Below are 26,731 nucleotides of genomic sequence, written 5' to 3' on the forward strand. Positions count from 1 at the left end.
GGAACTAGTGGGTCCGTTTGAGGGGACCCTCCGTCTTTCTCTGCCTCCACCGTGCCTGCCTCAGTGTCATCTCCTACCTGGCTAAGTATAGACTCTTTTCCTCATTCACTATAGGCTGCCATTTTCACCTTTACTGGTCCTGCCTATCCCAATCTTTGCTCACCATTTCAGGGTATTTTGTTTATTTTAGGTTGCAGAGTTTTTTTGCAATTGATTGTATATTATTATTGTTGTTTGATCCATTAGCACAGTCACCATATTGCTCTATTGAGTATTTTCTCATCCTAACACATCTTTTTGTCTACACTGAACCCGTGTTCTATCCAGTTAGGGCTCATGCACTGAGCCCTTTGAGGAAACTATTATCCTTTATACATACAGGAGGCGCATGGTATATTCATGCATGGTGTAGCCATTTATCTTCTAAGGCAGAGAATTTTATGGGTCTTTTGTCATTTTAATTGTTTTTAACCATGTATGCTTTATGAAGTATATTTTTGATATACAAATATTTTTGAGATAAGATGTATTTTTTATACTTTCATTACCCTATTGTCCTGAGTGGTGCTATTTCGAAATGGTTTCTTTTCTCCAACTGTACATATGTTGTTTTTGACCCTAGCACACCGCAGGCATATGCACGAGTAGCGGACACACCTCTTTGTGCATTTAAAAAAATGTAAGACTGTATTAGGGCTTTAACCTTGTGAGCACCAGAGGGTTATACCCCCCTAGTGAACAGGCAACTTTTTACAATTCAGCACTTCGCCACTGTAATGATTTATTGCTCTGCCATACAACTTGCACCCAAATGAATTTTACCTCCTTGGTAAAAGTCTCTGATTGTTTTTTTTTTTGTTTTTTTTTACTTACCTCCCCCCCCCCTAAATTGGCCCTGACTGCGATCCTTACACTTCAGTACCCTCTCGTAGGCATCAGCCTATGAGAGGGATTAGATTGTGAGCCACTCCTGGGGACAGTTAAGTGACAAGTGAGTCCTCTGTACAGCGCTGCACTAGATCATAGGGCTGTACAAATATAAATAGCCTTTTTTCCCTGTACTTCAGCTTGCCAGCCGCGATCGCAGGCTGTAGATGGATCCCCGCTCTGTTTACCAGCAGGGAACACATGAGCAAGCGTGTGTTCCCTGCTAATCCTGCCCACTGCACTTAGGCACCAATCGGCGTTAGGTGGTCCCCCAGCAGCCACGCTCCCACCGCCCATCTGCATTAGGCGGTCTAGAGCTGGTTAAATATCTAGACTATGTTTGCTAGATTACCTAATAAATACAAACTAATAAAACAAATTTACATCAGGGGTCCAGGAATCAGGGTCTGAAAGCAATAAGTGTGCCCAAATATCAATATTCCCAAATCTGTGCTGCCTGCTTCCTGTGTAACAGGTCTCGCCAGGAATGCAAGTGGAGTGAAAACAAGTCGGGAAAGACAGGTAGCACTGATTTTGGAATAAAGATATTTGGGTGCACTTATCGCATTGAGTTCTGGATTTCAGAATCCTGGATGTAAATTTGGATTCTGGGATTTTTTTAAAAGAACAAGCGACACCCATGTTAACCTAGAAATAAAAAACACATATATGAGTAGATAAATACTACTTCTACTTGCATAACAGATGTATTGTGCTATCCACGTAATGATTTTTGTGAATTTTATAAAGGAAAAGCAGAAAATCCTATTCTAGGCAGTGGCCATCTTGCCAAGCTAATGCTGACATCATATCCTCCCTGACCCTTGTTTTCCCCCCTCCATTCTCTTGCTCATTGTGTATTCATTAGCTGCCCTCCTCCCAGAGTCTTCAGGCACTCCCACTGAGGTGTATACTAACAACTGCACTGTCTATTTGTTTTACATATCCAATGACTGATTAAGCAGAGGTGTTTCAGATAAGGAAGCTAGGCAGGGAAATAAGTGGAAGAGGAGGAATATATTATAGATAAAAATAACTCCCAGCATTCAACTCTTTGGCACTGTTTGGCACTAGGGCCAGTGCTCATAAAGTATGTGATAACTCCAAACCGTAAGAGCAGAAAAAGTTTTGCAAGTTTTGAATGCAGGATTAGCATCTTTATTACTTAACCACTTAAGGACCAGGGGTTTTTCTAATGATCGGTGCTGCGTGGGCTCTGCAGCCCGCAGCACCGATCAGGAATGTGGCCGGGCGATCAGACTTCCCCCCTTTTTTCCCCACTAGGGGGATGTCCTGCTGGGGGGGTCTGATCACCGCCGGCTCTGTTCGTTCAGCGGGGGGGGGGCTCCTCAAAGCCCCCCTCCGCAGCCATTTCCACCCTCCCTCTGCTTACCTCCCTCTCCCTCTTCACCCGTAATCCTAGGATAGGCTTTAGCCTATCATATGCCGGCGATCCCCGGCCAATCAGAGGCCGGGGATCGCCGATCTACGTCACGGCGCTGCTGCGCAGCAGCGCCGTGTGATGTAAACAGCGGGGATTTCTTCCCCGCCTGTTTACATTTCGCCGGCGAGCCGCTATCGGCGGCTCTCCGGCTGTTCACGGAGACAGCCTCCATGAACTGGCATGGAAAGGCCGCTCGATCGAGCGGCCGTCTCCATGCTATACCACTAACGACCCGCCGACGCCTATCGGCGTTAGGCGGTTGTTAAGTGGTTAATACACTCAGACCAGTTGCTGTTGAAATTTGATTTTTATGGTGACAATACCGCTTTAATATGTGATGTGAGTAAGTTGTATGCAATTAATAGTTTTGCCAATCCATACTTCGTATACTCTTCTCGCCATTATCCCAGTGCAAGGGTGATCTGACATTTAGAGGATAATATATAGAAGACCAGCAGGGAGAAACTACGCTGGACGTATTGCAGAGCTTTACCACAATCTTATAATTTGGGTTGTGGGGGGTCTTCTTTGTGGGGGGGGGGGGTTGCACACATGCGAAGTTGGGGCTCAGCGGTGTGGTATTTCTGTGGAACCGCACTGCAAGTTATCTATATAGTAAACGATATGACGAAAGGCACAGCAAAATACACACTAATTAGACCCCTTTTACACTTAATCAGTTACTCTCAGTTAAAACTGAAAGAAAACTGATTTTCAAAGTAATGCCAAAGTTTTCCTATGGCACAGTTCCCACTATACGCGTTTTAACTGAAATCTTTTTCACAATGCACTGCTATGGAAAAAATGCGTACCAATGCATACTAACGCACACTATCGCGTACCAACAACTTCAGTGTAAAAGGTCCTTAGTGTTAAGTTAAACAAGATGAGATATCAAGGTTGTAATGTAGTCACCTTTATTTGTCTTGTTCTTTCGAGATGTGAAAATCTGAAAGAGAAAAAGAAATATATTTTTTGATATTTTGTTTTTTACTTATCCGCATTTTCAGGTAGCCATACTTGTGACCACACTTGTACACATCCTTGATTCTTTCAGATCAAAAGAGTTATCAATTGAAAGCAATAGATTTACCAGATTGCATTGTCTGCTAAAATTTGATTGAAAATTGAATCATTCACTGTATGGAAAGTTTTGGACAGCTTGATACAGTACAAAAACTATGAGGCTGTTCAGTCATTTGCCACCACATCTGCAAAAAACTCCTGCCTCGTGGTTCAACAGTGGCATTACTACAGCTGTGTATCTAAGACCCGTGTCCCAAACACATACCAGTGGTTCCCTCATCCTTCTGGGGTAGTAAATTGCCCTGATTCAGGATGTGTGGCATGGCGAGAGTCTATGCGGTAGCAAGCTTATTGCAAGCCAAGGCTGTCAGTGACTGGCTCAGGTGATGCAAAGGGCACATTGCTTAATGCTCTGAGGAAACACTGCCTAGTACCTAATAATATTTTGGAGACACACTGCTTTGCTAAGTATCTGGGGGAGGGTGGTGGGGGGGATATGCTGTCTGTTTATTTTTTTTATGGATGCACTCTGTATAATGATGATTGGGGTTCATGCTAATTATCAGTATGAACTGTGCCCTCACCTGCAGTATTTGCTATACCCACAAATTGACATGACTACAATTTTTCGAAATTATCTCAGGTTTTTAGGTGGCAAATGTTTGCATCCCTCACCTAGGGCCTAGCAGAACATTTTAGGGAATCTAAAAGTATAGTATCTTAACTGCCATAATGTGCATGTATCTATAGTGAGAACTTCTTTTTAATAAATCCTGGCCATTCAAATGATAACTTATTGCTGTGGGTCAGTGCTGACTGGTATAGTACTGGCTCCAGTTCAATAAGTTTTCAGCATCCTCTCGGTGTCCTGATACAAATAAGGAAAAAGTTGCAAACTTTTACCACCAGATGCCTAAAATCAGCTTGGACATGCTTAAACAGTGACAATCCTGGTCAAAAGTTTTGAGAATGGCACAAATATTTTTTTTTCATAAAGTTTGCTGCTTCAATGTTTTTAGTTCTTTTTGGTAATGGTTTCTGTGGTGTATTCAAGACCAAATTTATAGTTTTTCCACCCCTAGACCAAGTATGTTGGGGCTCATCTTCCTTGTGTAGCAGTGCCCATCCCATTCCACATGCAGCCCCCTCTTCCATGTGTATCATCCCTGTACTGCTGCTCCTCTCTTTCAAGTAGAACTCCCTTGGGCATCAGCTTCATGTACTACTCCTCTTTTGCTCCTCCTCTCATTTTTGTCAAGGTGCCCCTTTGGGCTGCAGCCGCTCAAGGCCCAGGCCATGGTGGCCTTTCCAGAAATCCGGCCCTGGGTGTTTTGAAGTATGATTACAAGCATTTCATATGTTTCAAAGGCTTTTATTGACAATTACATCAAGTTCATGCAAAAGGATAATATTTTTAGTCTCTTTTTTAAGACCTCTGCGTGATTTTACCCTCTAATTCCTGTTCCCTTTGTCACAGATGGGTATTCACTCCTCAGACACTGAGGATCCTTTGAAGCAGGGGCATAACAATAGACCCTGCAAGGAGTGCAGCCGCAGAGGGGCCCAGAAGCTGCAGCGGACCCCATTATTTATTTTTATTTATGTATTTCATCATCTCCCGACTTGATTACTGTAACTCCCTCCTTTCTGGCCTCCCCTTGAAATGCACTGCCCCTTCAATCAGTGATGAACGCGGCTGCAAGACTCATCCATTCTTTGCACCAATCCGCATCCACATCTCCCCTCTGTAAATCCCTGCACTGGCTCCCTATCCGTTTCAGGATAAGTTTCAAGATTCTATGCATGATGTATAAATCTGTGCACAAAACCTGCCCTACCTACATCTTGGAGCTTGGTCACAGGTATACACCAGGTCCCCCCCCACCACCCCCTGATCCTCCAATGACCTCCCTCACCGACCCACGCATTTCCCGCTCCCACGCCCGCCAGCAGGATTTCTCAAGAGCCGCCCCCACCCTCTGGAACGTCCTTCCTCCGCCCATCAGACTTGCTCCCTCCTTCAACACATTCAAGCAAGCCATCAAACCCCACCTCTTTAAGGTGGCCTACCCACCCCCTACCACACAGCAACTCTCAACTGAATATTTATTTCACATCCCCACCTAGTGTTTCCACCCCACCCCTTTAGATTGTAAGCCTCTGGCAGGGTCCTCCCTTCCCTAGTGTAATCTACAGGATCGTGTGCTCCTGTCCTATGACAGCCCGAACTTGTATTACTGGGCCTACCTAACCAGCCCATATTGCAGGATCATGTATTTTGTACAATTTGCCTTGTATAACTTTGTTCTATGTGTATAACCCTATGTCTGTCATCCTTGTATCATTGCATATATTTATTGTCCAGCGCTGCGTAATATGTTGGCGCTTTATAAATACAATAAATAATAATAATAATAATTTATATAGCGCCGACATATTACGCAGCGCTGTACAGAGTTTATTGTCTTGTCTCTAACTGTTTCTCGGAGGGGCTCACAATCTAGTCCCTACCATAGTCATACAGTTGTTTTCAAAATTAGTCAACCCCCAATGCTGTAAAGGGTTTTAGGGAATTTAGTGTACATTTGTAATTGTGTTCAGAATGAAATCTTACAAGGACTTTTTAAAGAACCAAACGCAACTAAAATGACATCAATTGTTTTTGTAATACAATATTAAATGTTTTTTTTTTTTGTGATTTCTTCATTGACACAATTACTCAACCCCTTAAAGACTACCACTCTTAAGAACAGAGGTTCATTCAAGTGTTTTTGTAATGAACAGAGGTTCATTCAAGTGTTTTTGTATTGAAAACACCCGCGGATGTTAACGAGCAGCAATCAAGCATAATAAGCAGCAATTAGGCAGATTTAAAATGACTGTGATACTCAGCTCCTTCTAGACAGTTACTGGTGTGTTTACAAACATGGTGAAGTCAAGAGAATGGTCCAGGAAGACAAGAGAACAGGTGATCTCTCTTCACATGAAGGGCAATGTTTATAAGAAGATTGCAAAGATGTTAAACATACCAAGAGATACTATAGGAAGCATCATTCGCAAATTAAAGGCAAAGGGCACTGTTGAAACGCTACCTGGTCGTGGCAGAAAGAAGATGCTGACTTCGACTTCTGTGTGCTACTTGAAGCGCAAAGTGGAGAAAAGTCCCTGCGTGACTGCGGAGGAACTGAAAAAAGATTTGTCAGATGCGGGTACTGAAGTTTCAGCTCAGACAATTCGGCGCAACTGCGTAATGAAGGCCTCCATGCCAGAATTCCCAGGCACACCCCCTTGCTGTCTCCAAAGAATAAGAAGAGTCAACTGCAGTATGCCAAAATTGTGGACAAACCACAAAAGTTTTGGGATAGTGTTCTGTGGACTGACAAAATTAGAACTGTTTGGGCCCATGGATCAACGCTATGTTTGGAGGAGGAAGAACAAGGCCTATGAAGAAAAGAACACATTGCCTACTGTGAAGCATGGTAGGGGGGTCAATCATGCTTTGGGGCTGTTTTGCGTCTGCAGGTACAGGGAAGCTTCAGCGTGTGCAAGGTACCATGAATTCTCTTCAGTACCAGGAGATATTGGATTAAAATGTGATGCAGTCCAACACAAATCTGAGGCTTGGGAGACATTGGACCTTTCAACAGGACAATGATCTCAAGCATACCTCCAAGTCCACTAGAGCATGGTTGCAGATTAAGGGCTGGAACATTTTGGAGTGGCCATCGCAGTCACCAGACTTAAATCCGATTGAGAACCTTTGGTGGGACTTAAAGTGACTCTGTAACAAAAATTACAACGTTTTTTCTACCATCCTACAAGTTCCTAAACCTATTCTTATGTGTTCTGGCTTACTGTAGCTCTTTCTACTATAACCATCTCTGTAATAAATCAATGTATCTTTCCCCTGTCAGACTTGTCGGCCTGTGTCTGGAAGGCTGCCAAGTTCTTCAGTGTTGAACTGTTCCTCTATGCACACTCCAGTGTGTGTTTTATTTACATAAGCCAGCAGCTTCTCTGCTATCTTATCAGTGATAGAAGAGAGCTGGATAAAAATCCTCCTCTGGAGGCTGTGAAAGGAGCTGGTCTGTCACATACTGAGGAATTAACGACATAGGTAGAGCTGTCTGCAGGAAGCCTGTAATGTTCAGTGCATGAGAGAAGCTGGGGACAGAAGGTAAACACACACAAGTGATCTCTTGAGATTCAGAAGTAAGGCTGTATACAGCCTGCTTGTGTATGGATGTATTTTCTGTGTGGACATGCTGTACATCAACCTACTTCCTGTTTTGGTGGCCATTTTGTTTGTTTATAAACAAACTTTTTAAAACTGTTTTTGACTACTTTTAATGCGGCGGGGAGCGGTGAAATTGTGACAGAGGGTAATAGGAGATGTCCCCTAACACACTGGTATGTTTACTTTTGTGCGATTTTAACAATACAGATTCTCTTTAAAGAAAGCAGTTGCAGCGCGCAAGCCTAGGAATGTGACTGAACTGGAGGCTTTTGCCTATGAAGAATGAGCTAAGATACCCATAGATCGCTGCAAGAAAACTTGTGTCAAGCTATGCTTAAAAGCTGTTATAACTGGAAAAGGATGTTGTACTGAGTACTAAGAGTGAATGTCACTTGGGGGTTGAATAAAACTGATATTGATGTGAGCACAGAAAAGACATTTGTGGTTATTTCATTATAAATGTTATGTTACATTTGTCTGACTTACAAGTGCCTCTTTGATTTAATTGTAAACAAGATGACTGAAATGATCAAAATCAATGTCAAACTGGCGAAAACACTCAATTTCAGTGGGGGTTGAATAATTTTGAACACAACTGTATGTCTGTGTATGTATCGTGTAATGCATGTATCATAGTCTAGTGCCAATTTAGGGGGAAGCCAATTAACTTATCTGTATGTTTTGGGGATGTGGGGGGGGGGGGGGGAGTCCTGAGAGTCCGACAACTAAGGGCACAGATAAAAAACTTTCTGCTCTCTGCACAATTGTTCTAATGACTGCATCTGCTCAGCCACTGATAAGAAATCATACAAAGTTTTGTAGGCAAAGATCTGTAGACAGTCCCTATTCCACGTGCAGCAAGCTCTTGTGTACAACACCCAGTCCCCCACCTCTTCACCCCCTCCCCAAGTGCTCTGTACTGTAGTGATGCTGGAGAAGTCTGCAGAGCCAGTTCTGCTCCATCAGAGATGGACAGAGTGATAGTAATAAGCTGAGGCTGGAAGCACACCATCTGTCTGCACTGCATGTGTGAAAACATGCATGTTTTATCCAGGAAGCTAATGTAATTGATAGTGAAAATGTGTGCAGTGCTTCACTGCTGTCAGTTTTTATCTGCATGGGGAAAACACATTCAAGTGCACACTAGCCAATTGAATAACTGGTTCTCAGTTTACCTGTGCAGAAAGTGAGAAAGGTGGTGGTGGGGGGGATGGGGGGCCTTGCTCTGAAGATATTCAGCACTATAGACAAAGTAACATTTTGGATTGGTTGGCAAGTCCACACACAATAAAATTTTGATTGTATGTATAAATGATACAATCTGTGTCTCATTCAGAGATCCTGTAAGCTGCCACCACTTCTCATTAGCATGAGAACAGCAGCATTGAAGGACACTGCCAGTCTGTGTGTTCAGACTTTTAACCCCTGCACTCATGCAGGTGGAGATGTAATGAGAAAGGCAGACTCTGCTATCTGATCCAGTGCTGCCCCTTATTATAGGAAGAAATCAGTCTGCAAAATGAGGAAATATCATAATTCCGTGGCAATACTTCAGACCATGAATGGGGCGAATAGAAGTACAGAAAAATGACAAAAGATTCATTTTAAAATACATCTGCAGTGACTTTGATTAAAACCTTTTGGGTGAGGGAAGGAAGGGTGTTGGGAGAAAGTTACATACGATAGTGAGCTGGCAAGAGCTTATCTGGAAGCCTTTACACTACATATCCCCAGGCTCTGGTACAGGGTTTTCTGGTTATATTGCCTCATCTACAGTGGAAGAAATAACAAGTCTTTAGTGACCAGTGTTTCTCTTCACCCATCTCTGGAGTTGTCAGTTTATGAAAAGGATTTTATTAAACAGATTGCCTTAAAGGGAAACTCTTCTTTAACTCAAACCAACTTTAATGTAACATGACTTTCGAGTGAATGGCGATTATTCATCACACCTTCCCACACCTCCACCTTTAAGAGTTGTAGTGGGGATTGGCCAACAATGCCCTGACCTTAGCAACCCACTGTTTGTAGGGTGAGAAAGGCCATCTGCAGACCTGACTGGGTATAGGCCATCTAATGCACCTGAATGGAGAGCAGCAACTACATGCCTCTGTGGGTCACGGTTCACCGGGGTTTGCGAATGTCTGGCAGCCGTATTGCAACAAAAGTGTCTGCCAGTTCAGCAGCCTCCGTCACTGATTTCAGTTTACACTTTATCATGAACTGTCACACCTCTGGAGGGCATATGCAGAGGAGCTGGTCATGAATCATCAAGTCCTAACGGTCCTCATAAGTCTTTTTTATAGGCTTTAGAGTCCATTGGCGGAATGTGGTGCGAACGTGTCTGTGGGTCCCTTCTGTAGAGATTAAAACTTTTTGCAGTAATCCTCCGAGGTCAGTTGAAACTTGCCGATTTTGGCATCCTTGATTGCTTTATAATCGCTGTCCTTTTCTGTGGGCAGCTCAGCATAAGAATCAAGCTTTATCAGTCAGCTGATGGCACTCTGTGCCTCTGGGATGTTAAACTGACAGCACACTTTCTCAAACGCCCGCAAGTATAGATAAATGCCCACACCCTTTGTCATGACAGGGGTGCCAGCTGGGCCCTTTTCAATTCATGCTGGAGACACAATTCCTCCCTCTGGTGCTCAAGTTGGAGAGGCCACTCCTCTCATGGGAGCTCAAACTGCAATCTCCATTCCTCTCTTTGCACCATGCTTTTGCTAAAACTGGAACCGCTCTCTCTCAAGCTGGAGTCGCTGTTTCTCAAATTGGAACTCCAGGTATGCATTTAAGCCAGCCTCCTTCAGGTTCTGTAGAGCCTGTCGACTCACGGGGTCAGCAACAATGAAGGACTACCCAGTGCTGTCAGCCCCTCTGTGAGTATCTTTAGAAGCAACAAAATACTCTTGAGTACTTTCAGTCCACAGATCTGAAGTAGCAACCTTACACTCTCGGGATTGGGAGAACCTAGACTCTCTGGACTGGGAGGTGTTGAAACTTCCCTCACAGGCAGAGCCGGGACAAGGTCCTCCAGCACCCAAGGCTGAGACACCAAAGTGCGCCCCTCCATCCCTGCCACCCCAGCCGTCACACACTGATTGCTATTAGACTAAGAGGCACCACAGGGCCCACAAACTCCCCAACACCTTAATATCTAGTTATCTGGCTTGCAGTCACTGCCATGTATCTCCTTTTCTTAGTTCTTTCTGCTTCAAGCACAATTAGGAATGACAGCTGAATGAATTCTGTGCCCCCTCCTACACTGCGCCCTGAGGCTGGAGCCTCTCCAGCCTATGCCTCGGCCCGGCCCTGCTCACAGGAGTGGCTGTCTGTTTCCATCAAGATTTGTGCCAGCACAGCTTTGGTTTCCCCCTGAACATCAGCTAGCTTCCAGGGACCACAATGTATAATTTGCATATTTCAGCGATGATGCACTGGGAGACATCTCAGAGCTCACTCCAACCTAAATTATCACAAATACTTTCTGTTTTAAGAAAGAAAACTTTTGTTTTCCATATTATTTTAGTAAGAGGGCTTTTAGGTCAATTGTAGCCCCTTACACACTACTAGCTGTTCTGGTTCACCATGAGTTTGCTAGGTACTCTGTACCTCTGGGTGTTTCAAGTCCTACCCCATAGGGCCACATTAATCCATACCATGCACTGATGAGGATCAATCAATCCGAAACAGTCTGTATTGCATATGCTTATTACTTTTGTAATTGGTCTACATTTCATGACTGCAATCGTGGAGAAGTTGTACATATGAAGAATAAAGACTGAAGCTGTTCTTTTAAAAAACCCATAGGCATTTGGACTGTTTTGTATATTCTAACCAGTCCAGTCTATATGCATGTTTGATAATTGTGGCTCTGTACAAACTGACACATCATTGCATTCCAGCGGATCTGGAGGTGTGTGTGGCTAGCTCCCAGGGACAACAATGGATAATTTGCATATTTTAGCAGTGAATGATGCACTGGGAGAAATCTTGGCGCTCACTCCAACCTGAATTATTGCAAATACTTTCTGTTTTAAGAAAGTAAACTTTTGTTTTCCATAGCATTTTAGTAAGAAGGCTTTTAGGTCCATTGTAACCCCTTACACATTCCACAATGGTTTTGCAGGTCGGACAAGGACAGGTTTTGGTAATTGACTTGCAGACATTGCACACAAAAAAATTAAAAAGAGAGATAGAAAAGCAAGAAATTGGGAGCAAACTTTATCAATCTTGTTCAATCCCAAATCAAAAGCTTCAGTTGGTTGTGCAAAACAGTGTTTCTTAAATAACAATGCCCTATTTTGAATATGAGCCCAAAGTCTGACCACACAGACAAGAAATGTGGTCTGAATATGCGCTCTGATCTAAAAAAAAAACTGCCAACAATGTAACAGCAATTTGGGCTCTGATCCCAATAAGCAGCCCACCAGTGTGACATCACCCTCCAATTAAGGTGCCCATACACTCGTCAGATTGGCAGCAGATAGATAAGAAATGCATCTGATGATCTATCTGATGCGTTTTTAGAACATTTTTTACCAGGATAGAATTCCAATAGATTTCAGTTTGAAATCTATTGAAATTCGATCTGATGGCATTTTTTTGCCATCAGATTTCCATTAAGGCCAATGCAAACTGATAAGCAATCTCATCAGATCGACCTAAATTTTCTACCCTGCCAGTTCGATGGAAATCCATCGAAATCGATCGAAATCGGCCATCGATCGGTCGATTGGCCAACCGATTTGCAATCGATCTATCGATCGATCGGGATCGATCGGTCGGCCAGAAAATCGGCTGAGTGTATGGGCCCCTTTACTGTTCACTTTGTCACAGCAGGCCATTCAATGCTCAGACATTGAGGATCTTCTTCTGAAGGCATTCAGCACTGTGGACAGAGTAACCATTTGGATTGGTTGGTGAGTTCACACAGAATACAATTTCGATTATATATAGAATCTATACAATCAACGTCTGGGCAAAATCCTGACTGATGGCAACCCATTCTTTCATAATCAATGCATAGAGCTTGTCAGTATATGTGGGTTTTTGTTTGTACATCTGCCTCTTGAGGATTGGCCACAAGTTCTTAATTGCCTTAAAGGGATACTGTAGGGGGGTCGGGGGAAAATGAGTTGAACTTATCCAGGGCATCTAATGGTCCCCTGCAGACATCCTGTGTTGGCGCAGCCACTCACCGATGCTCCGGCCCCGCCTCCAGTTCACTTCTGGAATTTCTGACTTTAAAGTCAGAAAACCACTGCGCCTGCGTTGCCATGTCCTCACTCCCGCTGATGTCACCAGGAGTGTACTGCGCAGACACAGACCATACTGGGCCTGCGCTGTGCGCTCTTGGTGACATCAGCGGGATCGAGGACACGGCAACGGAGGCACAGTGGTTTTCTGACTTAAAAGTCAGAAATTCCAGAAGTGAACTGGAGGCGGGGCCGGAGCATCAGTGAGTGGCTGCGCCAACACAGGATGTCTGCGGGGGACCATTAGAAGCCCCGGGTAAGTTCAACTTATTTTCCCCCAACCCCCCTACAGTATCCCTTTAAAGTCTGGGGAGATTCCTAGCCATGGACCCAAAATGTCAATGATTTGTTCCCCAAGCCACTTAATTATCATTTTGGCTTTATGGTATGGTGCTGTATGATGCTGGAAAAAGCAATGTACTTCACCAAACAGTTCTTGGATGGTTGGAAGAAGTTGCTGTTTGCAGTGGATGTTTTGGTACCAATCTTATTTATGGCTGTGTTCATGGCAAAATTATGAGTAAGCCCACTCCCTTGGATAAGAAGCAGCCCCACACACAGGCGCGCGCATCACAGGGCAACCGACCCCCCCCCCCCATACGCCGCTCGCTGCCTGGTACCCCTAAGCAGTTGAGATGAACTTGTCCCGGAGTGTCAGTAAACTGGTGATGCCATCCGTCAATACAGCGCCGGCGCCTCTGCCTGGTACCCCTAAGCAGTTGAGATGAACTTGTCCTGGAGTGTCAGTAAACTGGCGATGCCATCAGTCAATACAGCGCCAGCGCCTGTTGCCATGGCTCTGCTGCCCACTTCAGCCAGGCTTGTAGATGTCACCCTCACCCAGCATCCAATCAGCTTGTGTTGCATCCACTTCCTCTTTCCTGTTTCCACCTCTGTTCTGCTCCCATGACGGCGCTTCAGAAGGCTCAGGCTGCATGGCACATATATTTAAAACGGTTCCAGCTTAACCTCTGGATTGGGCGGGCAGGGAGCCACTACTGCCTTCTCTGAGGCCGAAGAAGATGTCATGCCAGCTGGACATGGAAGTAGCTTTGGCTGTCTCAGTGCAGGTCTGTCGTCCCTGGAGCTGCAGAGCAGAGGGTGAGTGGAAGCAAGTAAAGTGGTGAGTATTACCACACTTGTAATGCCCTCACAGTGTACTGCTCCAGGGACCTACTACTACAACTCTTCCCAGCATGCTGTTTAGTGCATGGGGCTTCTAAGTTCTCACAGGTGATCTGCGCTGTCCCTGTTGAGCAGCTCCTGCTTGTTACACACACCATCCTTACTTGACGCACGCACGCACGCACGCACACACACACACACACACCATTCTTAACACACACCAATATGTACATCCTTGACACGCCCATGCCGCTAGGTTGCCCTGGATCTTTACTTGCATCCCCCTGGAAAATTTTCTGCGAACGACCACGCCCACACATGGATGGTTTCATGTTTTATAGTTGGTATGAGACAGCACTGATGGTAGCATTTATCTTTTCTTCTCTGGACAAGCATTTTGCCAGATGTCCCAAACATGCAGAATATCAGCCTGTCCCTGATGTTTTTCTTGGAGAGAAGTGGCTTCTTTGCCTCCCTTCTTGACACCAGGTCATCGTCTAAAAGTCTTTGCCTCACTTTGTGTGCAGATACACTCACATCACATATGATCTAAGATGGCGCTGAATCAGCTGCCTCGGCCCATAGCTCCGCACTTCTTTTGCTTTTTTGCTACTTTAGCTTATTTTTAGTTTAGCTCAGTTTATTTTTTTGTTGTTGTTTGATTGCTTAGTTTAGTTTTGCTTCTGCCATCTGTCCCTCGGGATCCCCCGCTTACTCCCAGCAGTACCTGCCTGAATCCACCGCCGGCAGCAAGATCCATCGCCTGGTCTCCAGAGCCCGCCTGTCGCAAGACACATCTCCGGCCACCCACGTGGAGAGGCCGCAGCGCGGAGCACGCAAAAGTCGGACAAGCTCCGACGGATGGCAGAGAAGACCTCCAGCCTCCTGCTCCCGGAACTCCACACGTGCTGAGGCCGCCGCCAGCTAAGGGATCCATCCACCGATCCCTGCCAGGACCTCCTCCTCCGCTAAGGACATCTACGGACAGCTCCACCGGGGACCATCCTGTGGCTACATCGGGTCCCTGCTGCGGAGGCCAGCCGAAACATCTACAGCAGGCAGCCATCCTCTGCACACTGAGGGCCGCTGCGCAAGACCGCTCTGGCCTGCTAGGCCCCCCACGTGCACGCTGCAGCCAGCCCCTATGCTGCCTCTCCTGCATGCCTGCCATACGGAGCTCAGACGGCCACAAACGCCTGGGGCCCCACCGGAGCCCAGATATTGCAGTTGCGGCAGAGTTAGGAGAAAGGAGCACCCGAACTCACATGGCACCCAACCAACTCTGCACTCATCATGGGTAAGACCTAGCCTCAGTGCCTTTTTCTGCCTGTCTGAGAGCCTGTCTGCTTCGCTGCTTCTCTGCCCTCCGACCCTGCTAATCCCTGGACCTATCCTGCCGGTGCCTAGCATGGATGCACTCCTGCCGACCCACAGCAGTCCTGCTCTTCTGCCTCCAACCCTGCCAGTCCCTGGGCCTATCCTGCTGTGCCAACCCGCATGCACACTGCTGGTTCCACAGCGGCCCTGCTCCTCTGCCCTGCTTGTGCCTAACCTGCCAAGCCCTGCCATCCCCTGGGCCAAGCATGCCCCCCCTTCTCGGCGAGAACTTCTTTGGGCTGAACTTCTTTGCCACTGGCTCTCACTACTCCTGTTGCCCTACGAGTACCAACTGCTATCTACCCCCCTCGTACTGATCCCAACCTGCTTGCTGCCTTGTGTTTTGTGTATTGTACTTTGTGCCACTGACTGAACTTTTTACCACGGTCACTGCTGGACCTACTGTTGCTTGCTCTAGCCTCACCTCCCTGCTGTGCATCCTCGAGTCCGGTGCTGTGGCTGTGCTGTGTCTGTGAACTTTTTACCATGGTCACGGCTGGACCTACTGTTGCTTGCTCTAGCCTCACTTCCCTGCTGTGCATCCTCGAGTCCAGTGCTGTGTCTGGCCAGCTTGCCCTGAAGGCCTCCCACACGACACTACAATGCCATGCCTCACCACTGCCCGCTGGTGTCCCACCGCCTCTCGCCCTCACACCGAGGACTGGGGCCCACTCACACCACTCCCCACAACACGCACTACATACACCAGGGAGCAGCTCCTTCATTGGGAACCATGGGGCCACTCACCCCCCTGTAGCCAGGCTTCTGACCAAGCTGGTCTGGGAACACATCAAACTGGTCTTGGATCCTGCCTTTGGCCCTCGTGCAGGCCAGAGGTGGAGAGGCTGCCAGGCAGGCGCCCGCGTGAGACTTAGGAGGAGGGGCCTACGATCAGCTATCCCCTCAGTCCTCCTGGCGAATGTGCGCTCCCTCCCCAACAAGCTGGACGAACGGTGCCTCCTCTGCGACAGGAGCGACTTTAGCAGTCCTTTGCTTCATGGAAACTTGGCTACATGAAGACATCCCTGAGAACACCCTGCTTCTCCCAGGCTTCAGCCTCACCTGTGCAGACCGAGATCCTGTCCTCTCCGGGAAGAAAAGAGGGGGTGGTATCTGCTTCTATATCAGCTCCTCATGGTGCCCCACCTCGTCAGTACTCATCAGGAAGTGCTCCCCTGACCTCGAGCTCATACTCATCAACTGTAGGCCGTCATACTCGCCACGTGAGTTTTCCTCCTATGTCCTTGTCGGGGTGTACATTCCTCCTGACACTGATGTCAAAGGTGCCTTATTGGAGCTCAGCGAGACCATCTCACAGCGGGAGACGTCCCTCCCAGACTCACTTTTCATTGTCATGGGCGACTTCAACAAGGCCAATCTTCACCAAGAGATGCCACAATACCACCAGCATGTGGAGTGCCCCACCAGGGGCGTGAACACTCTCGACCACTGCTACACAGCACTGAAGGATGCTTACAAGGCAGTCCCAGGGGCGGCTCTTGGCTCCTCTGACCACTGTGTCATCCACCTGATACCCACCTACAAGAGACGCCTAGAATCTGCTAAACCAACTATTACAATGGGTTGCAAAAGTATTCGGCCCCCTTGAAGTTTTCCACATTTTGTCATATTACTGCCACAAACATGAATCAATTTTATTGGAATTCCACATGAAAGACCAACACAAAGAGGTGCACACATGAGAAGTGGAACGAAAATCATACATGATTCCAAACATTTTTTACAAATAAATAACTGCAAAGTGGTGTGTGCATAATTATTCGGCCCCCTTTGATCTGAGTGCAGTCAGTTGCCTATAGACATTGCCTGATGAGTGCTAATGACTAAATAGAGTGCACCTGTGTGTAATCTAATGTCAGTACAAATACAGCTGCTCTGTGAGGGCCTCAGAGGTTGTCTAAGAGAATATTGGGAGCAACAACACCGTGAAGTCCAAAGAACACACAAGACAGGTCAGGGATCAAGTTATTGAGAAATTTAAAGCAGGCTCAGGCTACAAAAAGATTTCCAAAGCCTTGAACATCCCACGGAGCACTGTTCAAGCGATCATTCAGAAATGGAAGGAGTATGGCACAACTGTAAACCTACCAAGACAAGGCCATCCACCTAAACTCACAGGCCGAACAAGGAGAGCGCTGATCAGAAATGCAGTCAAGAGGCCCATGGTGACTCTGGACGAGCTGCAGAGATCTACAGCTCAGGTGGGAGACTCAGTCCATAGGACAACTATTAGTCATGCACTGTACAAAGTTTACCTTTATGGAAGAGTGGCAAGAAGAAAGGCATTGTTAACAGAAAGCATAAGAAGTCCCGTTTGCAGTTTGCCACAAGCCATGTGGGGGACACAGCAACCATGTGGAAGAAGGTGCTCTGGTCAGATGAGACCAAAATGGAACTTTTTGGCCAAAATGCAAAACGCTATGTGTAGCGGAAAACTAACACTGCACATCACTCAAACACACCATCCCCACTATCAAATATGGTGGTGGCAGCATCATGCTCGGGGGGTGCATCTCTTCAGCAGGGACAGGGAAGCTGGTCAGAGTTGATGAGAAGATGGATGGAGCCAAATACAGGGCAAACTTGAAAGAAAACCTCTTGGAGACTGCAAAAGATTTGAGACTGGGGCGGATGTTCACCTTCCAGCAAGACAATGACCCTAAACATAAAGCCAGGGCAACAAAGGAATGGTTTAAAACGAAACATATCTATGTGTTAGAATGGCCCAGTCAAAGTCCAGATCTAAATCCAATCGAGAATCTGTGGCAAGATCTGAAAACTGCTGTTCACAAACGCTGTCCATCTAATCTGACTGAGCTGAAGCTGTTTTTCAAAAAAGAATGGGCAAGGATTTCAGTCTCTAGATGTGCAAAGCTGGTAGAGACATACCCTAAAAGACTGGCAGCTGTAATTGCAGCAAAAGGTGGTTCTACTAAGTATTGACTCAGGGGGCCGAATAATTACGCACACCCCACTTTGCAGTTATTTATTTGTAAAAAATGTTTGGAATCATGTATGATTTTCATTCCACTTCTCATGTGTACACCACTTTGTACTCGTCTTTCACGTGGAATTCCAATAAAATTGATGCATGTTTGTGGCAGTAATGTGACAAAATGTGTAAAACTTCAAGGGGGCTGAACACTTTTGCAACCCACTGTAAGTCCATCAAAGTATGGTCAGACGAGTCCAAGCTCCAACTCCAAGCCTGCCTTGACTGCACTGACTGGGAGGCCCTGGAAGCACCAAACATAGACGAGTGGGCAGACAACGTTGCCTCATACATCACTTTCTGTGAAGACTCTTGCATACCAACCAAAGTCTTCAAGGTCTACCCGAACAACAAGCCGTGGTTCACTATCAAGCTACGAAAGGAAGTCGCAAGCTACGAAAGGAAGACGAAAACCAAAATTAGCTTACCTGGTAATGCTGTTTTTAATAACCCTCCAGGACAGGTGCTACATATGATATAGGCTCCGCCCTCAACAGGAAACACAAAGAACTAGCTCTCTATAAGTTCCACCCCTCAGTATCCACCTGCCAGTACGTTCCAATTAACTGTCCTGATACCGATTCTTCTTTCAAACAATTTAACAAAAAACTTGCATGTACATAAACATCCGTATAAACACACAGAAATATATGCTTCAGTCAATATTATACATAAATATATATATCAAAATGGGTGGGTCACCTGTCCTGGAGGGTTATTAAAAACAGCATTACCAGGTAAGCTAATTTTGGTTTTTTCAAATAACCCTCCAGGACAGGTGCTACATATGAGATGATATGCAATAAATACCAACCTCAGGGAGGGACAACAGCCTGAAGAACTTTTCTTCCAAATGCCTGTTCTTCTGCTGATAAGCCCAGTCGGTAATGCCTAATGAAGGTGTTCACGGATTTCCAAGTTGCTGTCTTGCAGATATCCGCCGCTGTTGCTCCAGCTCTATAAGCCCAGGAAGTTGCCACTGACCCTGTTGAGTGAGCGGTTACCTCTCTAGGACTTTGAACTCCTTTCGATTTGTAACTGACAAACAAAAAAACTAATAACTAGAGGTTCTAATGCTAACCTCTCATCCAAGTATAGTGATAAGGCTGCCACTTGGATCTTTAGGGTACTCAACGCTAGATTTTTGTCAACGTATTCTTGCAAAAATTCTAACACTGTAGCGAGCTTATTGGATCGGAGTCCTGTCTTTTTCTTCCATTGACAAAAAGTTTTCCAATAGTTTTGATATATTGCTCTAGTGACTTTCTTTCTACTTTTAATTATATTCTATTAACCCTCTATCTTTTAAGATCTTCCTTTCAGAAACCAAGCTGTCAATCGAAGATTCGGAATCTGAGTCCATTTGTCTTTTCTTTTTGAGAAGGTATAGTCTGTCTGTTAATGGCATTGGTCTGTCCACCAGCATCAACTTAATCATTGGATACCAGATTATTTTCAGCCAATCTGGTTCAATTAATATTAGATACATTGTTATCGATTTCAGCTTCTGTAATACTATTGGTAACAGCGGTATTGGAGGAAATGCATAAGATATTTGATAATCCCACATTTGAGCCAAGGCATCTACTCCCGAAGCGCCTCTTGGGTCTAGAGAGAAAAACTAGCGGCACTGAGTATTCTCCAGATTGGTGAATAAATCGATCTGTGGTTGTCCCTACTTTTTCGCTAACAACTTGAACACTTCAGGACTTAGTATTAGATTGATAGTCTCTTCCCGCTGAACAGATCCACCATGTTGCTTAATGAACCCTTTAGGTGAACCGCTGAGATCGATTGAAGATTGTTCTCCGCCCAATCTAGCAGCTGCAGTATCAAATCAAGAAGTTGTGATGACCTGGTACACCCTTGTTTGTTTACATACATCACTACTGTTATATTGTCTGACCTGATCTTAAACATGCTGGTCTTTTAACCTGTATTTTGCATGGTCTAGGGCTCTCTTCACTCCCAGATGCTCTCCGAAATTTGAAGATTGGGTCTTAATCTGCTTTGACCAAGTTCCTTGTAGATATATCCCATCTATGTGGGTTCTCCCAAGAATACTTGCGTCTGTTAACACTTTTGTCATCTGAAACTACCATAGTCGTCCCCGAGTGACATTGTCTGCTATTATACACCAACTGAGTGATTGTTTCAACCGTGTTGGAACTGACACCATGCGGTTTAAAGCTGCATGACTTACTTTCCAACTGCGCAGGAGCCGTTGTAATATTCTCACGTTTCAATCAAGGATAGTCGTAGTCAGCCAACTTCACTACGCTGGAACTACACATGGTTTTACTCAATTACACTTCAACAAACTACGGCTGCGAATATCAAATATTCGTTTTGTATGCATCACGTAGACTATGCATTAAAAATACGCAATTACGCGTAGTGTGAAGCATAGTGTGTGCGGATGCTTGTGCTTATATGCAGAAAATTTTACGCATTCATTTCTCTATAACTGCTTATATCGGGACCTCTTCAATGCATACATTCCCCTTTCCCCTGCGTAAATTTGTAAGCATACAATCACACGCTGAAAATTAGACGCAAGAAACGCATTCGTAGTTCACTACGCAATACACACATTCACTACGCATAGTGGGCGTAAGCTACGTGTAGCAGTACTTCACTATGCGTAAATTCATAAGCGTTGTTTTGAAAAACTTTACCTATGAACTACCATGCGTAGATGCAAACTATGATGCGTAAATTCGCACTGGCGTAGTTTCTGCTCATCCCAGGTTTCAATGCCCAATACACTGCCGGTGCTGTGGATGTCAAAATCCTATTAGACTCATCACTTGTTTGACTGTTACCATTGATTTTTGCTGGAAATTTTCCACTAAGGCATGAATTTTGCCTAACTTGTCTTGTGGAAGAAATAATTTCTAAGCTATGGAAATTAATTCTGAACCCCAAGAACTGAATAACCTGTGTCGGAAGCAAATTTGATTTTTGTCGGTTCCCTAACCAACCTGCTCGTACCAACTGCTGGATGACGAGATCTCTGATGTTTCAACTTCACAATACTGTCTGTCACTACTAAAAGGTCATCTAAGTATGGCATTATCATAACACCTTTTTAATGAAGGGTTCCCATAATTTCTGCCATTACTTTTGTGAAGATTCTGGGTGCTGACGTGATTCCGAATGGGAGCAGTAGCAGACCATGCTTTCTTAAGAGAAATTTCAACTTGTTTTCTGGTTTTTAAGGCCGTTTTAGACCTTGAATGCTAACTCATTCACCTTCCAACCTGACTAAATGCAGCATCAGGTTTAGAACATGAATCCCCAGGCTTAGCGTCTTCCTCAGAAAATGGAAAACGCCTTTTCAAACCCTGAGGCTACTTTCACAGTGGGATGTTGCGTTTTGATGCAACGTTACAATCGCAACGCAAACTTACACCTCAGTACCCCAAAAGGTTGCAACGCAAGTTAATGCCTCGTTATCGTCCCATACAGTAGAACATACAGGCAATGAAAACTATGCTTCCAAGTAATTACTGAGCATGTGCAAACCGTCCAACGCAGCCAATCATGTGTATAACGCACAGCATGCAGCACTATCTAACAATGCTACAAGTTACACACAAACGCAACGTGTGCACTGTGAATGTCCCACAGACTTAGTATTGCTGTGTGTTAGTCTGCGTTGAATCTTTTTATAACATGCAATTTTACTGTCGCACTGCGAAAGAGGCCCTAGATACAAATATTCTTTTATCCGGCTCTTTCCATTGAGCTGTGATCAAGTTTTAATAGAGGAATATGAACTGGGAAACATAACTGCTAATGCTCACAATGGTTCCATTCCTGTGTATATCATGTATCATTGCAGATGATTGATTTTTTTTTTTTTTTTTTGAATGAATTGCCTTCAATGATTCTTCAGTTTCTTCCAGCAGCAAACTTAAACTTTGAGGACTTTACAGTCCCCTCTGCTTCACTCTGCGCAGATAAATCCTCAAAAGATTTGGAATCCGGATTAACAACTTCCTGCTGACTATCATCTTCCTCTTCAGAAGAAAGTATTATTCTAGGAGATTTCCTTATTGCTTTCTTAGGTTTTGTAGATTGAATTTAAGCAGTCTGAAGCAGTTGTGAACCTGAAGTAGAAGTAAGGCTTTCTTTAAAAGCTTTAAATGTTTCCACCATTTCTTGCTTAATGGATAACAAACTCTTTGCAAGATGCTGTAGTATCTTTATTATTTGCACTTGATATGCATTTTTAACAAGATACTTTAGACCAGTCTAAGGCCTTTTGCACACTGCATGCATTTGCAGTGTGCAGGGAGCCCAAGGCTTCTTTCCCACCAGGACGTTGTGTTTTAGGGGATGCTATAAGTTGCATAACGTGCCCCCAACGCAACGCCCGGTGGTGCTGGAGGAGGATGCTACCAAGAACTGCGTTATGCAGCTGTTGGTGCGCCTTTTTCGCGATGTGCGATGCGGAGACCATGTGATCCGCATCACTTGGTCCCGCCAGCCAAACGCCACACAGAGCGGCCGCTCCAGGAAGTAAACACTGCACGTCACAGTGCAGTGAATATTAATTAGCCATGTGGCTGGCCGCGGAGGAGGAGGGGAGACCTCCCCTTCCAACATAACTGCGCATGTGCAAACAGTCTAACGCGGCTTACCTGTTTATAACACACAGCATGCAACACTTTGTTCCAAAGATGGCAATTGCTGGACCTATCAGAGCTATCAGTAGGCTCAAAAGCATCCTGAAAAACATGCAATTGATGATTTAATCAATTAAGTCTGTTAACCAGCATACATAAATATTTAACATGCCATGAGATAGCTATTTGGTATAATCAGTAAACCCCAGACTTAGCTCTACTCATAAAGCTAGGCATATATAAAGTATAACAGTGAAACTTAATCTAATTTCAAGTAAAATTAAATGATAAAAATAAATTATGCTGCCCATTCAAATGCAAGTTGCATACGACAAATTAAATGCGCACAGAACACATTTACTGGGATAATTAATCAATCAATTGATTTTGTCCACCTGCGTGCACAAACCTCATGATGAAGTTATCTGCAGCAAAGTTATATAATTCAGCAGTTTAAATAAAGACATGAGAACATGCTTAAAATAAACACCCACAACCCAAACAATTTGGGTAAGTAAACATAGTGCTGAATACATGGGCAATAGTAGACAAAAGACTTTTTACAACCATCAGCGCTGTAATAAACTAAAAAAATCTTCCCTTGCGCCAGGTTTAGGCATAGACCTCAGAATCAGACGGGCAACCATCCTCCGATGTCCGCCGCCACTTACTTGGTCTGCCGTCCTCTGTCTCGTGTCCATCTCCACCAAACACCAACCGCGGTGTGGGGAATGGACCTCTCGGTGTTCTGACAGCTGCGCGTACCGGATACGATGTCCCCGTAAGGTCGGAAGTGTCGTGCTCACAGCGCTATTGCCCTTGCCTCCGCTCTGGACACGCTGAGAATCACACTACCGCCAAAGGAAGTCACCTTTCCGCCTCCGCAAAGTGAAAGCTTCCCTCCGACGCGCGATCGGTCTCCACCATGCTGCCTCAAACACCGTCTCTCCTTACATAGCTGACCTCCAGCATGATTCAGAGATCCACTACCGTGGAAAAACAAGGTAAACCCCCAGTAATCCTTCCAGGACAGGGCTACCTATAAAAGTTCCATGGCCTCAGCACTGCCTGGCTGCTGACCATATCTAGCTGTAGAGAGCTAGATGCTTCCCGGGACAGGAAACACAAAGAACTGGCAGGTGGATACTGAGGGGTGGAACTTATAGAGAGCTAGTTCTTTGTGTTTCCTGTTGAGGGCGGAGCCTATATCATATGTAGCACCTGTCCTGGAGGGTTATTTGAAAAAGGAAGTCGCACACAAGTCTGGCAACCAGGAGGACTACAGGAAGGCAAGGAATGACCTTAACAGAGAACTGAGGGCTGCCAAAAGGGACTATGCTGAGAGAATGAAACAAAATCTGCACTTAAATGACACTCGAGCTGTATGGAAGGGGCTCAGGGCTGTCACCAACTACAAGCTCCCCTCCCCCCCCCCCCCAACATGCATCACCCAGTCTGGAACTAGCCAAAGAACTCGGCAAGTTCTACTGCAGGTTTGAGAAGCAGGAAGAACCGAAGGTTCACCTGGAACCGCCCAATACCCCTCCCCGCCTCAAGGAGAACATCATGAGCCCACCTCCTTCTCTAGTGGTGAGCGAGGCTGAAGTTCTGCAACTCCTGGCAAGGCTAAACACCAGGAAAGCCCCTGGACCGGACGGCGTGTCTCCAGCCTGCCTGAAAACCTGCTCCAGGCAACTCGCTCCCGTTCTTTCCGTCATCTTCACCAAATAATCACTAAGAAAAGTAACAGTCCCCAGATGCTTCAAGAGGTCGACCATCATACCTCTCCCTAAGAAACAGGGAGTCTCTGAGCTGAACAACTTTAGGCCCGTAGCCCTTACGTCCATCATAATGAAAACTCTGGAGCGAGCGGTCCTTTCCAACCTCAAGATCTCCACCCTGCCCTTTCTAGACCCCCATCAGTTCACGTATAGGGCAAACAGGTCCACTGACGATGCAATAAACATCTGCCTGGAGTTCATCTATGACCACCTGGACAGACCAGACACGTACGCCAGAATACTACTCCTGGACTTTAGCTCAGCGCTTAACACGATTTGTCCGCGCATCCTACAAGAAGAACTAGCCACACTTGGTGTGCACCCAAGCCTGCGCCTCTGGATCACAGACTTTCTCACCAACAGGACCCAATCTGTCAGGCTGGGTGAGATCCACTCACAAATTATGACCACGAACACAGGGGCCCCTCAGAGCTGTGTCTTGTCTCCACTGCTGTTTTCCCTCTACACAAACAATTGCAGATCCAAGGCAGATTCGGTCAAGGTCATTAAGTTTGCCGACGACACCACCATTGTTGGTCTCGTCACCAAGGACAACATCCAGGAGTACTGTCAGCAGGTGGAGAGAATCTCTCACTGGTGCAAGGAGTACAAGCTAGTGCTCAACACTGCAAAAACTGTCGAGCTAATCGTTGACTTCAGGAAATCCGCTCCCACCCCACCTCCAATTCACATTGGTGGTACGGAAGGGGCCAGAGTTCCCTGCGCCCGTCTCCTGGGCACTACCATCTCCAGTGACCTCAGCTGAAGGCCCAACATCACCGCCACCCAAAGGAAAGCCCAACAGAGACTCTACCTCCTTCGTCAGCTGAGGACGTTCGGCATGGCCCCAGAGATCTTGACGAGCTTCTACTCCGCCACCATTGAATCGATTCTCTGCTCTTCCATCCTGGTCTGGTACTCCGGCACCACCGCCAGCGACAGGCTCACACTTCAGAGAGTCATCAGGGCAGCGGAGAGAGTCATTGGAAGACCTCTCCCTGCACTTGACCTCCTAAACAAGAGAAGGCTGAGAATGAGGGTGCTGAGGATCGCTAATGATCCCTCTCACCTGGGCCACCGCTACTTCTGTCAGCTCCCACTGGGACGGAGGCTTCGGGTCATCTCCACAAGGACTGCCAGACACAGGACCTCTTTCTTCTCCTCGCCCGTCAGCCTCCTTAATTCCCTTCACATACTCCCATCAGCAAACAAAAACGAATTGTTGATTGGCCATTCTATGACTTTTGGAATTGTTACGGGTAATGTGAACCGCTGGCCTAGTATGTAACGCAAATGTATTACAATAAAGTAGATGTAACTGCTTGTCCTGTGTATAGTGTTAAAGAGAGTCTGAAGCGAGAATAGATCTCGCTTCAGACCTCATAGCTAGCAGGGGCATGCGTGCCCCTGCTAAAACGCCGCAATAGCGCGGCTTAACGGGGGTCCCTGTCCCCCCAAACCCCCTCCGTGCAGCGGGGGAGCGCTTCCTGGTTGGGGCAGGGCTAACCGCCGCAGCCCTGCCCCATGCGCGTCTGTCAGACGCGTATCTCCGCCTCTCCCCCGCCCCTCTCAGTCTTCCTTCACTGAGAGGGGCGGGGGAGAGGCGGCGATGCGCGTCTGATAGACGCGCTGGGAGGCAGGGCTGCAGCCATTAGCCCTGCCTCCAGGAAGAAGATTCCCAGCGACCATTTTATGACCAACTTTTGCGGGGGGTGGGTTGGGGGTGAAGGGACCCCCGTTAAGCCGCGGGATAGCGGCGTTTTAGCAGGGGCACACGTGCCCCTGCTATATATAAGACCTGAAGCGAGATTTAGTCTCGCTTCAGTGTCTCTTTAAGTGTCAACTTTCTGTTCTTGCTTTTCTATACTACCTATCGTTGTTCTTCTTGAGCTATTATGTACTGTGCCAAACC

General features: G+C 45.9%; 1 protein-coding gene across 2 annotated transcripts in view; it reads right to left on the minus strand.

Annotated features, from left to right (window-relative positions):
• Nucleotides 1-26,731, minus strand: part of STARD8 (StAR related lipid transfer domain containing 8) — a 346,992-nt gene that overhangs the window by 280,812 nt on the left and 39,449 nt on the right. For both annotated transcript variants that reach the window (XM_068247659.1, XM_068247661.1), the window contains exon 2: nucleotides 3,287-3,320. In XM_068247659.1, the coding sequence (XP_068103760.1) occupies nucleotides 3,287-3,320 (34 nt within the window). The remainder of the gene's footprint in view (nucleotides 1-3,286; nucleotides 3,321-26,731) is intronic.

Source organism: Hyperolius riggenbachi, chromosome 8 (genome assembly GCF_040937935.1).
Source record: "Hyperolius riggenbachi isolate aHypRig1 chromosome 8, aHypRig1.pri, whole genome shotgun sequence".
Taxonomy (NCBI): Eukaryota; Metazoa; Chordata; class Amphibia; order Anura; family Hyperoliidae; genus Hyperolius; species Hyperolius riggenbachi.